We start from the raw sequence: 14,178 nt of genomic DNA, 5'->3' as shown, positions 1-14,178 counted from the left end.
GTGCGGGTCCTACCGGCGCTATTAGGTCAGAATCGAACGACAAACGCGACCGAAATGAATGGAAGCGGTGAAGCGGATCGTGAGAACATGAAAACATCTAATCGAAAAAAACATAGAACATGCAATCGGTGTGACCTTGGACGGTGAGGTTGGTGCATGGTGATGGTTGTCTGCGCACGTGTCGTGTCCACGTGTGCTGGTGTGGCTCGGCCGGCAGTTACCTGTGAGGATACTGGCATCGTCCTCGTGGCTCTGGTGGCTCGCGTCGCTGATGCTGGACGAAGCGGAAGAGAACGGTCTGTCGAGACTGCACGGCGAGCTGGTGGAGACAGGTGCACGACGCAGCAGGGCGTCCAGTTCGGCAGGGATGCGCGTGGAGGAGGCCAACGATGAGCGGTCGCCGGCGCTCCACCAGCCGCCCCACGCCGCCGAGCGCCGCTTCGGGTTGTAGCGTGGCGGGCCGCGGAAAGGCACTGAAAAGGTTTCGTTAGCGACCGGAAACTAATAGACGAACTGAATGTGCGGGAACCCATTGCGATTACATTAAAATAAAAAAATCAAAAGATAATCAATTGTTGATTAACACAATCAAAATCAGATAATCGTGCGACGAAATAAAATAACGTATAAAACTAACTTCAGGACCGTCACAACATTAACTAAAATAATTAAAATACATAAATAAAATTTTACACAAATACCTTAATATAATACGAATTAGTGTATTTATGTGTGAGTTTTGTAGTCGATGATTGTCACAAGTTTATAGTGTTACGTGTAACCCAAATATACAACCATCACCATTATGGAAAGCAATTGAATACCATCAGCAATATAGAGATAATAGATGATGAATGAACATGCGATGTGTTTTATGGATTTATGCATATCAATAACATACATATCAATAATCTAATAACAATAATGTAGATATGATAACAGTGAACCACAATATAGAACGGCAAAGCTAATGCAAAATATGATCATGTAAAGCTTTCGAACGTTAGAGGATGTTTCGAAAACTTTTCACTATTAATAATATTTGGATGTTAACTTTATAAAGCTGCAGCAAAACCCATGCATTGTACAAGGATTTGAACTCACCAACTTCTTCGTTTTTGTAATTCTTTATAACTTCTGCCAGCTCCAAGTTTCCGGCTATGACCGCCACCTTAAATAAGAAGTAAGGTTTGCACGTAAAATATTATCGAAATAAACACAGACATATATGTAAATACTTGTGTTTTGTTTTGTATCAATACATATATTTTTTTAACATTAGTATTTAATGGAATCAGGCGTTACCTAGCGGAAGTCCATCCTAAGTAAGAAAAGGACCAATATTTAGCCACTTCCGCACATGCAGTGGTAGTCGTGCAACGAAATGCACCGCCCGCCAGCCCGCTGATAAATGCGTATGCGGCAAACAATGCGAATCACACAAACGCCACCACCACACCACTCAACACGTGTTTCACCCCTCCATGGGGCATCAAGGGGCACATGGGGCACAAGGAGTTATGTTACACCGATTAGTGCCAAACACAGAGTGCACTCTGTCATCATTAGTATTGTTTTAATAACAAGTTAATTAATTATGAAAAGCATTGGTTCTTGAGTCGATGGCTGCGGCTTAGGTTAGGTGACATAGTCGAGATCGCGATAAGTCGAGTGAGGTATATCCCTAGCAGTCGGCGTCTTTTGGCTGACTATGATGACAGGTTATTAAATGTTTCTTTTAACAAAATTGTTTTAGTGCTGCCGGAGTTTGTATTTTGATTCTCACTTGATAGGGAGTCTGGTTGGCGAAGTTGAGGGATTCCTTGTCGCAGCCGCGGAAGAGCAGCTGTCTTGCGCAGGAGTCCTGCGCGTTGACGGCGCACACGTGCAGCGGCGTGTTGCCCGACGCGTTGCGTCCGTTCATATCCGCGCCGTAGAACAGCAAGTGGTCCAGGTGCTGCACCAGACCGTTTCGGCATGCCTGCAACGATCGCATTGGATAAGCAGATTTTAACAAACCATATGTTTTTAAATTAAACTCTGCTAAAAATTCTTATGTATTGCTGTTGGCGAACCTATTCGAAATAAAAATAAATAAAGAAAAAGTTTTTGTTTTTTTTTGAATGTCCAATTATCGATAGCCAGGAGTAGATGTCGTTTACGTAAAAAAGTTTTTTTTATTATTGCCTTTACTTTTAGTATTTATTTATGGTTGTATGGCATGTTAGTACAAAGTCTAAATAGATTTAAATGTAATCTGTGAACAGTAAAACTGTAAATAAGAGGCTTTGTAAGAAACGTTTTCAGTTTAAATCTTAAGCATAAATTGAAGGTAACCACACCTTTGTATCTTTATATTAAAAGATAAACGACGATGTATCTAAAGATTAGGCATATTAGATGCAATGTTCTGATGTACCAAGACTGCTCACCTGGTGTACTTCCTGCCACCCCTGTAAGTCTGTAGCACCGATCGTTGCGTGGTCGTGCAACAAGGTTTCACAGAGTAATGGATCGGTTTTGTTCGTAACGGAGAGGTATAAGGGCGTAAGTCCCTTGCTATCTTTGTAATTAGGCGAAGCTCCTAGTTCGAGAAGGGTTTTGACTGCTTCCAGGGAATTTTTCTCTACGGCGCGGTGCATGGCCGTGCTGCCGTCTTTCGTTCGGTAGTCGAGCAACGCGCCGCCGTTCACTAAGGCTATCAGAACTTTGCCGGGGCATTTCAACCCTGCGGCCACAGTTAGAGGTGTTTCTGAAAATATCATCAAAATTTTCAATTTCAGGTTTAAGAAAAAGGTGATTATATAAAACATGTGTACATTTTAACGAGTTAAGAAAATTTTAATCCATGAAAATTTATGCTTAGCGATATACCTGATAACGATGTGTAAATTAAGAACTACTGCTTACTAACCAGTAATTTAGTTTTCTATTAAAAATAGCAAATATTATTTGATAGTTATTTGTTAGTCAAATATCCATAAAGAGAAAGAACGAGGACGGCTGGATGTTAAACGATACCCTCTGTCCTTAAGGATAATCTATTCTTCACTATCGGGTGTAAAATTTTATTCAGCACCTAACCCAACAATGTAAATATTACGAACCTACATGAATTTTGGAAATTTTAGCAAAATTGACCCGATATCATTATTTGTTTAAGTTAAATGTACAACTCTGAATCTAGATTTAATATTAAAGCAAGTGACGTATTCAAAAACTGCTGAGTCATAAAGGCCTGTAAAATGTACAGAATGAATTATAGGTGTGAAAGAATGAATATATATCTAGTTCATTTGCTGTCAAGTAATATACGGTACACTCCATCTCAGTATTTCCCAACGTGGGGCGTGGGATCCTCAGAGGGGCAATTCGAAAGTGGGCTTGAAATGAGTTTTAATATAAAAATTATGCATGTATGGCAGATAAAAGGTTGGAAAATACTGCTCTATCCAATAATCAATGGTTGCAGTAAAAAACTTGATGATAACATAGTAATAACAAAACGTTTACAAAATTCGGATTACTACACCTTGAAATTCATTATTGTTTACTAAAAATAGAATAATATACCATATTTACGAGTGATAATTTTGTACTTGGTGATTGTAAAAATAGCTGTTATAGCTTATTGAAAAAAAATTAGCTATACATTCTCACATTTAAAACTTTTACACCTGTAACCAATTATGTACAAAAGTACTATATCACAGATGTGTAATATTCAACATTAATTTTATTTATCAAGTCCATTCTTGTGTATCTAACGTCAAACTGTACGAACGATTCTATTATATCGCAAACAATAAAGACAAATGTTCATGTATTTGTAAAATAAAACATCACAAGTGATTTGTTAAGATTATCCAACGTTTTATATCAGGCGACGTTTTACATCGCACTTTACAATGATATATTTAAATTGGATCTCTGTTGCCTTGAGATCTGATTAATACGTAATAAGGTTAGTTATACCAAAACGTAAAACAATGGAAGATAAACGATTGGTACACAAACGTAGTAGAGTAAATAGTACTATATTAAAGTAAATTCAATACAATAGGAGCTTAATATGCTTTTAGTTTAATGGAGGGTATGATATCGCAGGGCATTAATCATTTCCTGTCGATCTCGGTTGCGGCAGCGGCAAAGTTTTGTTGATATTGGCACTGATTTTTTATGCAGTAGCAAGTACGTAATTTTTTATATAATTTTCATACGACATGGGCGTTATAAATGCCGCAATGATGCTTATTGTAATAGCTTGTTTTAAAAAATAATTTCCAAACTGAAAATTTTTAAAAAAGACTTGGAAATTAGTTTCTGATTGAGAGAGTTTTTATAATAGTAACGTTTTAATGGCATCGATTTTTTACCATTTATATATTATTTAATAAAATTATAACAACACTGCGCGTCAATATAAGTCCAAAAATTTTTCATGGTTTTTTAATTCCTTGTTTTCAGCCGATAGACGCCCATAGCAAGTCATAAACACCCCCTCAAATATCCCCATGATGACCGTTGGTGCACCCAAACCAACCCAACTATTTCGTCGATCCACTTATCGACGGGTCTTTCCACGCCATGTCCACCGTCTAGTTGTCGCTACTCGAAAACGTTTTGGAACCAACGGCTATTGTTAATTAATTAAAAATAAATTGGTTAGGAACACATAACAATAAACATGATACTATATACGTGTTATTTAGTATTTATTGAAGATTTGAGAGAGTATAATTTAATTGTACACTATTATAGATCGTGTTTATTGTTACTAAAATGATTTACAATTTTGTTTACATGAACGAATGTAACTGACAGTCCAGCGGAAAAGCAAGTTGAAGTGGCAATGGGCACACCACTTGGACCTTAAAGTTCTGGAGTGAAGACCGGCGAAACGCAGCGTAGGAAGTTCTGCGTCTTCACTTCCTATGTCACTTACAAACGGTCCTATTGGAGTTCTATGCATGATGCTTATGTCGAGCGGTAGATGGTTGAAGTATTGACGTTAAGGAAAATCTCGGCAGAACGCAGTAGGTTAGTGCTTAGACTAAAATCTCTTTTAAGGTAAGGAAGCCCGAGGGCTCGTCGCTTCGTAATGAACTTTATGGGTGCAAAAGTATTTTGCACTAAAATCAAACTGTTCATAAAATAGAAGTTGTTTTACTTAAATGAATCTTTCTTTCTAACTCTGGCCAGGATTATTCTTTCTTAAATTTTACCAAAGGGCTTTAAGAGACTGAAAGGCAGCTGAAAGAGACTGAAAGGCTGCTGAGAGATACTGAAAGGATTGTTTGCGGGTGTAACATTCGCACAATGCCACTACTTGGGTTTATAGCATATAAGTACACTGTAACTTTAAATTTATTAATTAAATGTCGGTATAAAGATATTGCTCACCGCCGGTGTCCTGGCAGTGGAAGTTGGGGTCGAGCCCCTTCGCGCAGGCTTTGGTGATCTTGTCGATCTGCGCGTGCGTCACGTGCTCCAGGAAGCGGCGCAGGTTGGCGCGCGAGTGCAGACCCTTCAGCGTCTTCTCGTCCAGCTTCAACATCTTGTACACACGTCGCTTATACTTTAACTGGAATGACAAATATAGTGGACTTCATACATTACCAAATCAGGTTCGCTTTACTTGTCTGAACAAATACAGAGTGATTGCTTATAGATGTTAAAGCTCTTTAAAGCTTTTGGGCGAATGTATAGCTCAACTACTGTTAATTAATATATGGTAGACTTTAAAGATAAATCAATAGTTTTAGATATAATAAACAATATAATGGTGATATAGTAAGAAAAAGACTTTTTAAAATTCGGGTTACTAAGAAAATGAATATTGTTTACTATTTTACCCTGAAGACTGTACATTTAGGAAAAATAAATTACTATAATATATTTCAGAGTATTAACTTTTAGCAGGGTTATTAGAAATAGGCGAAGCTTTGTAGTTTTTTTTCTGATTAACGAGCATACATTACTCCTTACTCCTTTAAAGCTTTACATCTATCACCGATTACCCTGTATATGGACAATATTCTAGAACAGAACAGAAGCTATTAATAAACTATATATAATTAATACATTAATTGCATTTAAAGTAGATAGCGGCAATATGTGGACATACCATTTTAAACCTTTTTAGAAATAACCGCATTGGCGGTTGTCCCCTAAAGGCGGAATAAAATATTTACCTCAAGATATCCAACAGGTCCGTTGAATGGGTAGTCTCCAAGACGCCGCTCCTCGTCGAGAAACTTGCCGGCCTTGCCGTTGACCGGAGGGCAGAACAGACCATAGTTGAAGCTCTCCTTCAGTTCCTGTGCAAGAAAGAAAACAATTCGATCATATAACACGTTCAGTACTATCTTTAACAACCATAATATGCACTTTATTCTAAGTCTTAGCTGAGGACAACGCATACGACGTCACACGTATCACAGTGACTAAAATAACCTGAAGGTAGCACAGATCAAATAGAGTTAAAACATTTTCAGCCTAATCTACAAAGCGTTTAGCGAAAGGGGTTTAAATCCTACAAGGTAAGATCTTCGTAAAGTATCAAGGAGCACTGGAGCATTCCGTAAAAGATCGAAAGGACCACCAGTGAAGATGGTTATAGTGAGTAACGATCTCATAAAATCTAGTCTTCCATACAGAGAGCATTTTGCATACAGAAGAATTATCACCGATTCCTCAATAACCTGTGTTTATGATTCTTACAAAGACTCTTTTATGTAATAAACTAAACAGTTTACTTTAGCTAAGCTGTACACGTTTTTAACAATCAAATTAGTTAATCGACATTATCTAACCCGTATTTAGACGAGTGGCCATTGCACTGAAAGTAAGCGTTTACGTGCTTGAGAGAGTACGGTGATCTGTCAGAACTGATTGTTAATTTAAGATTAAACCGAACAGATCAGAGGTCAATGAACGGTACAAAATTTTTAATGTCAGAGCAGTTGTTACTTTTTACATTTCAAGTCATGATTAGATAAACATAAATTTTTGATTGCTATCAAATGACGTAATGCAAGTTTATAATGGATACTAAACGTTGCGATGTTCAATTAGTAATTCTAACAACCACTTTTCCTCGATTTTCTTGTTGTATTGAATAAATAAAATATTTATCGTTGTCTTTAAATATTCCGATAGATGCTCACTAATGACCAGAGGTCGCCATAGGTAGAGGACTGAGACTTACCAACGAAGAACGCATGTTCAATTTCCGAGATACAATTTATATAATTCACACTTTATGAATTAATTATATATGGTTTCCACTGTTCATAGACAAGTTACCAGAAGGTGGGCAGCAGCACTCTCTACGTACCGTAATACCATACTGCGATCGCCTAATCGCTTGTCAAGCGTGGCGATTATGCTATGTCCATCCTTCTATTTGTTTCAAAATTTATTCTATTTTTTTGAACTTGCGTCAAACTTTTAATTACACACGGAAATATAAAAAATTTTCCTCTCAACTTAATATTTTGTTATTAGTATGTAAGTAATACTTAATATACTATCTACAAAGATCTATAACAAATATCGTGGTAGTATCTCTACGTTGCTGAAAATAATGATATCCGTAGTATCCGCGGGGATTTCGCGCTGAATATGTTCACAGCGGGTAATATTAGGATATGCTAATACTGCACGATTCCCGGGCCGCCTCCGCCTGTGTATTAAAACCGCTATATTTTAATTACAAAATAAAACTTTGTTAAAAGGCAAACCGCATTTCATTTAAATATTAAATGTGCGAGTCGGGAAGTTCACGGCGAACCACAAAACTTTCATTAGAAAATTATGGTAAAATGTTATCGTTTCGCTAAGAATAAATAAAAGTATATTTTTAATTAAAAAAAATAAGTAAATGTAATGTTACGTGTTACACAATGATTCAGCGTTTACTTAAAATATCAGTGATGAGGTTAATTTATTAATAAATTAATTATTATGCATTTGTGCTCTACCAATATTTACATTACTATCTAATTTGGATAATTTATAGTGATCACTTTTGTACCTCTTAGGAAATGCCACAAGAGCCCAATTTAGTAGAAACTAAAGTCGAATTAAGTTTTCCTATGTGGCATATAATGACATCCTTTTACTTAAAATATAGGGCTAAGAGGGTATCAAATGAGACATCCAAGATGAGCCTATGACGGACTCAATTTTTTTACTGATTACTAAGATACATAGACTTTTTAAATTTATGGCGTGATAAATCCTGAGATTTCACTTGTAGAACTTAAGCCAATTTACAGATTTCCTATACGACTCGTTGGAAGCGGTTTGCATTCACCATTACGCGGATGCTATTGTTAAAATGGACATGCATTCTAAGATCTAACAGATAATCTATTAAATCAGATGAGTGAGGTCACTGTTATGTCATAAGAAATTTTTAAAAAATTTATTACCAGGACATTGCGTGTCAGTAAATCTTAAGCAATTGAAATAATAAATTTAAAGTAAGCTGAAATAGCTGTTTATTTGACAACTGCGTTCTTTGCGTGCACTAATTATACTTTTCTCTTTACTCTACTCTCCCGCTTCGCCTGCCTGCTTGACATCTCAATTTCAGTTCATAGCCAGTACACACAAGAAAACAGTTCGCTACTCGAGCAATGATCTACTTAGTTGTCCTTCCATAGTACCGATTTTATTCACTCTATCGCAATACAATATATTCTTCTCTGGAACGCGATTCCCTTTGATGTTAGGATGATCAGGAATCATTGCGCATTTAAAGTGAAGGTTCGAAAGCAGTTGCTTGACAGCTGATGGAATCATCCCAGTAATTGGATTTATATATATATATATGTATATATATATATATATATATATATATATATATATATATATATATCCCATTTTCTCTCTCAATTTGCTTTTACTTTTTTGTTTTATTTTTTGTCTTTTATGATATTAAATAGTTTCTTTACTTTTATTAATTTATCTCTTCACCTGCTAACAATTAATAAGTATATATAATATAATACCTGCGGCATTACGTTTGCCATTATACATAAAATGTATAAAAAGTGCTCCAAATAACTAAATAAATCCACATTAAATATTAATGAAATAAATGCTAACAAGAAAGAAAAAAACTCGGTAGTACTTGTAGGATATTTATCTTGAAGGTACACGGCATTAGACTATTGTTACTGAATACAACCGGCTGTATTCATCTCAAAAGGCTTTTACATCAACTATTCTGACCCCATAGGACCCAATGCGAATACTTCGCAAATCATTGTCCGTCAATCTGTTTTATTTAATTTCATTAACAGAAACTCCTATTTATTAATTTATTGTTTAAAGGTTCGTCTTTTTTGATATTGGATAAAAACTTCAGTGTGTCTTTAAATTGATCAGTCATTTTAGGTGACGCGGCGTGGGTAGATCGCCGCTTGCGAACAGCGCAAAGCCGGTCATTGTTGTGGTGATTTTTGGTATGGGCTTATGTGTTTCAGAGGGTTTATTGGCTGAGATGATGAAGTCATTTCGATATTCTTTAAGACGTGTATCAAAGCGAGGTTCATGTTTCATTTTTTAATTATCGATTTTATATAAGTAGTTTATGTGTATCGTTTCAAGACAAAAACGTTTTTCCTTTAAATTGTGTATTTTAAAATCTTAGCCTTATTATCATTACGTTATTCATTGTTTCTTCAGTGATTTTGAATTAATTGATAGCAAATTCTATCTATCCATTCAACTTTTTAAAGCTTTTAAACCCATAACCATTCGTCCTGTATATTATTAAACATTGTACCATTCAACTACACTGCGCAAGCTCAATCCGAGGGTCACCTTTATTGCGACAAAACATGTCAATCACTTGACTATTGAATGGATTATGATCTGTGCTTCGTCTAGTATACTAAATCGTATATACATTAATAAGATAATTATTTTACATTTGTATATAAATTTGGTAATTGTTTAATAATCTACATTTAAGTATAATAGCTATACTAGGTAATGAATGACACTTTGAAAGAATAGCAACGTTTGCATGGTTTTCAAGTATAAGATAAAGAAACGTTATACGCATTAGCGGGAATTACGTCTCTTGAATTTTATATCTCTACTACAAATCTATTTATCAAGTGGGTAATTCTTTTATTTGAGCCAACTTTGAAAGTATCTTTTTTAATCGAACGCCAAACGTGATGTAACAAATTTTAGCAGAGTAAATAATTCAACTATAATATAAACGTATGTTTTATCAAAGTCAAAGTAAAAGGTTTTTTCATTAAGTTATTCTTTTAGTCAGTTGGTTTAAAACAAACGCAGTTCAAACGCGGCTTAGCCCGCCAACCCGTCACTTCTCGGAGCGTACATCTATTAGCCGGCGATGCGGAGCGCTATCAATTGATTGCTTCCCTACAGTTTCAATCGCTCTCATTTCTTTTGGACTGGTTCCGACCGCATTCTCGTGCCGCCGACGTATTTAATTTAGCGGTACTTTGCGTAAAATCAATCGGTATGCAGAGATTGTGCTGATTACGTCGATTTGGGTCAGTTTCCTTTTGCGTAATTATAATTGTTTTGATATTTCATTAGTCCCCGTTGATTTTATTTAAACAGTAAATATATGTGTATAATTCATTTTAAATCATCCACTAACTTTATTTACATACCGAATTGACTCGAGGGAGTGCAAATTTAAATTTTACTTTTTTCTTTCTACAACTTTGAAAACTTGTTCTTTCGTTCAATCGTTGTCTTGGGCAGATGTAAACGAAAAGTTTAGTGAAAAACTATATATATATTTTCGAGGAAACATTCCGTTGCCACCCTGGAGCTCAAATTTCACGTCACTGGAAGTTTTCTTGAAGAGTAAGGGAAAAAAAAGCTCTAAACAACATTAGCGAAGAAATGACTGCTATCCCGCGAGTCATGTGCCAACGAAATTTTATGAATTTGAGGTTTAAATTCCAGGAGTGTGTACGTTTAGATGGCATTGGTTGACAATAGTGGTTTACATGACATCTCAAGGAGCAACGTTTTAAAAAAATGTCTAGTGTATACTATATTATAAACACAAATTTTCTTTCCTAAGCCTTGTTGTTTGTTGTCTTTCTATGACTTGTTACAATCCGCTTAACTTAGCGGTCCCTGAATAAGTACAGAATTCATACATTCAAGAATGTGCTGATATTTTTAAAGCACTTGACAAATTCTTTTTTCAAATAGTAAAATTAATTTAACATGTTATATTTTTTCTAATTTACTTCTGGGATTGGTGTTTGAAATGATCTTGGAATCTAAGTAAGATGACTTGAACTACATTTGTCAATCTTCAAATGTCATTTATTCACGTAGTCCGTGACGTTAATTACAATAAGAAGCAATCTATGTGACCCAGTAAAGTGTGCGCTAGCCTCGATGACAACTTCATTGTATGCTAACACGGCTTTTGATCGACGCAGTTCTCTCGGCTCTTGGCTAAGGAACGGGAATACCCACGTATGGCAACGCCATTGCATGACAATTAGATTCCTACTCGATGTATCATGCGGCCGCCTATAACTGTTACTAGATCGTTGCCCCTTATTGAATGTCACGCTTTGTCGCAACAACATAATCTACTGTTAATTGGGAAGCAATAGGCCGCGCTTGGTACAGGAGCTAGTAAAAATATTTGTGTACAAGTTGACTGTATATGAATTGTAGTAAGATTGTGTTGAATGATAGAAAGAAAAAGCGTTTTCGAAATTCGTATATCTAACTACATATTAAAATTAATAGTTACTATGTAACCTTAACCAATCAGCCTGTACATTCAATTTATGTTAGTGGTATTTCATTTCAATTAGTGGTACATATCTTCCTGAACGTGTAGGCAACTAAAGAGTTTATTAATAACAGGATTATTAACGTTACTAAAATTGCGTATGGTCTTCGACAACATATTCCAAAAATAACTGACAATTAAGTTTCTGGGATAATGCTTGTATCACTTTAGGATATACGACTAGAATTTTTATAAGAACCATTACTAAAAATAACAATACGGCCATGGAAGAAAGCTTTGTAAGTCTTGTGTTATAATATTCATTCATATACTTTTCTCGTGAAATTTTATAATAGATTGAACACGAAAGAATAGAGTTCTGTTTGTCTATAAATCTACTTACAAGTGTAACACGAGACAATCATGTTTACTCTTTAATAACCAGTAACTGGATTCCCAGACAATGTCGATGCTTCGTTAATAAGCTAATTTGTATTCGTTTAAGGTTCCATGACGTTGTACCGTGTACGCAGTAAATCAAAACACATTGGCAGGCTAGTGTTTTTAAACACGACCATGTACTTTGATTGCTAACGAAAATTACTATGTAAATACTAAAGGTTCAAAGCAGTAACCCAATTATAATGTTAAACTTCGGAGAATCAGACAAATTTGATATTTCTCACTCAAACATTCAAGATTCTATGTAAATTGACCCGTATAATTGAACGAACACGTGTGTAACTAAATAAAATTATTTAATATCAAACCTTTGAAAAAGGAATTAAAATATCTATTTATCGGTAGCAAAAATAACGGTAAAAGACTAGTAGTAAAATATGCCCGCGTCTCTATCAGTAAAACTTGTGATAAATAACGTTAGATGGAATCCGCAAAGACAGTGATAAACGGGCCCGTCGGACCGAGACATCGGCTGCGATAAAGTCTTCAGTCACTTTGGTCGTTACCCCGCACGGTACGATCCAGACAAATTGTAGAATGCTAATGCGTTTACTTCTATTCGCACTACGCGTCCTCAATACTACCTGCAAAGGCCTGAAGCAATTGTCAAACAATTATTTACAATCTGAAAAATAAGGTTTGATGTGAAAATCAATTTGCCTCTCCACAGAAATTAATTATCGCATTCTTGTTCCTTTTGAAAGAGTAAAATAAATCTTTAGGTATTAATGTTTTACTTCAAAATTAAGTTTTCGGACCCTGTGATATTTTTTATGTCTCTTATTAATTTATGTAGATCGCGTTCACGCTGATAAGTCATAGGTACTTTCTTCGTCAACTTTTTAATTTTAATTAATTACCACTTATCATTATCACTCGTGAGAATTATGAGAAGTATCCGGAAAAGCCCAATTTGACACAAAATAGAACAAGATTGAGCTCCCTTAAAACAACTTTCAACTGAAAACTACGTGGGTTCCAAATGAGAAGATATGCGAAGAGCCCAAAACAAACTTGACGGAGGCTTGTCAATAGTCTGGATTTAATTTTATGCTAGTTTAGATTAAACTTGGGAATTTTACTAGAGATAATTAGATTGATTAATATTGCTCGTTTTAGTGAAGCTATTGACGATATTCGTAATTTAAAAGCGGGTGTTACAGGCGATAGTGATCGCAATCAGCATTCCTGTAATAGTCTATAAAATAAATGTGCCCTGCCAATAATAACAGTATCGGCAACCCCGCCAGATTGGCTTCACTTGCCATGGAATATTGATCGGACAATCTCACCAACACGTTATAAATTCAAGACTCGGACGCATTTACAGCTTCTTCGGATATTAAGATAGCTAGTTATAGATTCTAAAATCTGACTTAAATTAGTTTATTGCAGTTCGTTGTAAGCGTTTTAATTTACAATAACATTGATTCCTCTTTGGATTTTGAACGGATCAAAGATTCAATAATTACACAATTTATTTAAAATATTTTAACACAAAAGTTAATGCATTATATAATATATATAAATAGATATATATATATATATATATATATATATATATATATATATATATATATATATATATATATATATATATATATATATATATATATATATATACACATATATATATATATTCAACGTCGATTCAACCTATAGATGCTCACTGTGAGACATCCACCAAAGATATCTATGGTATCCAACCCGCGACCGGAAGTATAGTCGTAGTCCTCTGTACTGCTATTGGTTATATATAGATATCATAATAAAACTTATTTACACATTGTTAATGTTTAATACTATTCTATATGTACGCTATAAATATATGTAAAATAAACACTAAACATACTACATAAATACTACTATGCCAAAATTATATGTATTATATTTTGTATTATAAAAATACCTGAAAATGTACGGATCATGTTGACTCTTCACTATAATTC

General features: G+C 35.0%; 1 protein-coding gene across 1 annotated transcript in view; it reads right to left on the bottom strand.

Annotated features, from left to right (window-relative positions):
• Positions 1-14,178, bottom strand: part of Prosap (prosap) — a 144,090-nt gene that overhangs the window by 18,684 nt on the left and 111,228 nt on the right. Inside the window, exons 3-8 of the mRNA XM_068771939.1 lie at positions 6,195-6,320; positions 5,404-5,584; positions 2,433-2,752; positions 1,787-1,981; positions 1,105-1,171; positions 222-473 (exon numbers count right to left, since the gene is read on the bottom strand). Coding sequence (XP_068628040.1) covers positions 222-473; positions 1,105-1,171; positions 1,787-1,981; positions 2,433-2,752; positions 5,404-5,584; positions 6,195-6,320 — 1,141 coding nt within the window. The remainder of the gene's footprint in view (positions 1-221; positions 474-1,104; positions 1,172-1,786; positions 1,982-2,432; positions 2,753-5,403; positions 5,585-6,194; positions 6,321-14,178) is intronic.

Source organism: Battus philenor, unplaced genomic scaffold (genome assembly GCF_028537555.1).
Source record: "Battus philenor isolate CCGP_79_NKW_IND1 unplaced genomic scaffold, ilBatPhil1.0.hap1 SCAF_4, whole genome shotgun sequence".
Lineage (NCBI taxonomy): Eukaryota > Metazoa > Arthropoda > Insecta > Lepidoptera > Papilionidae > Battus > Battus philenor.
Note: the sequence above shows the minus strand (reverse complement) of the source record. Positions and strands in the feature narration are given on the sequence as shown.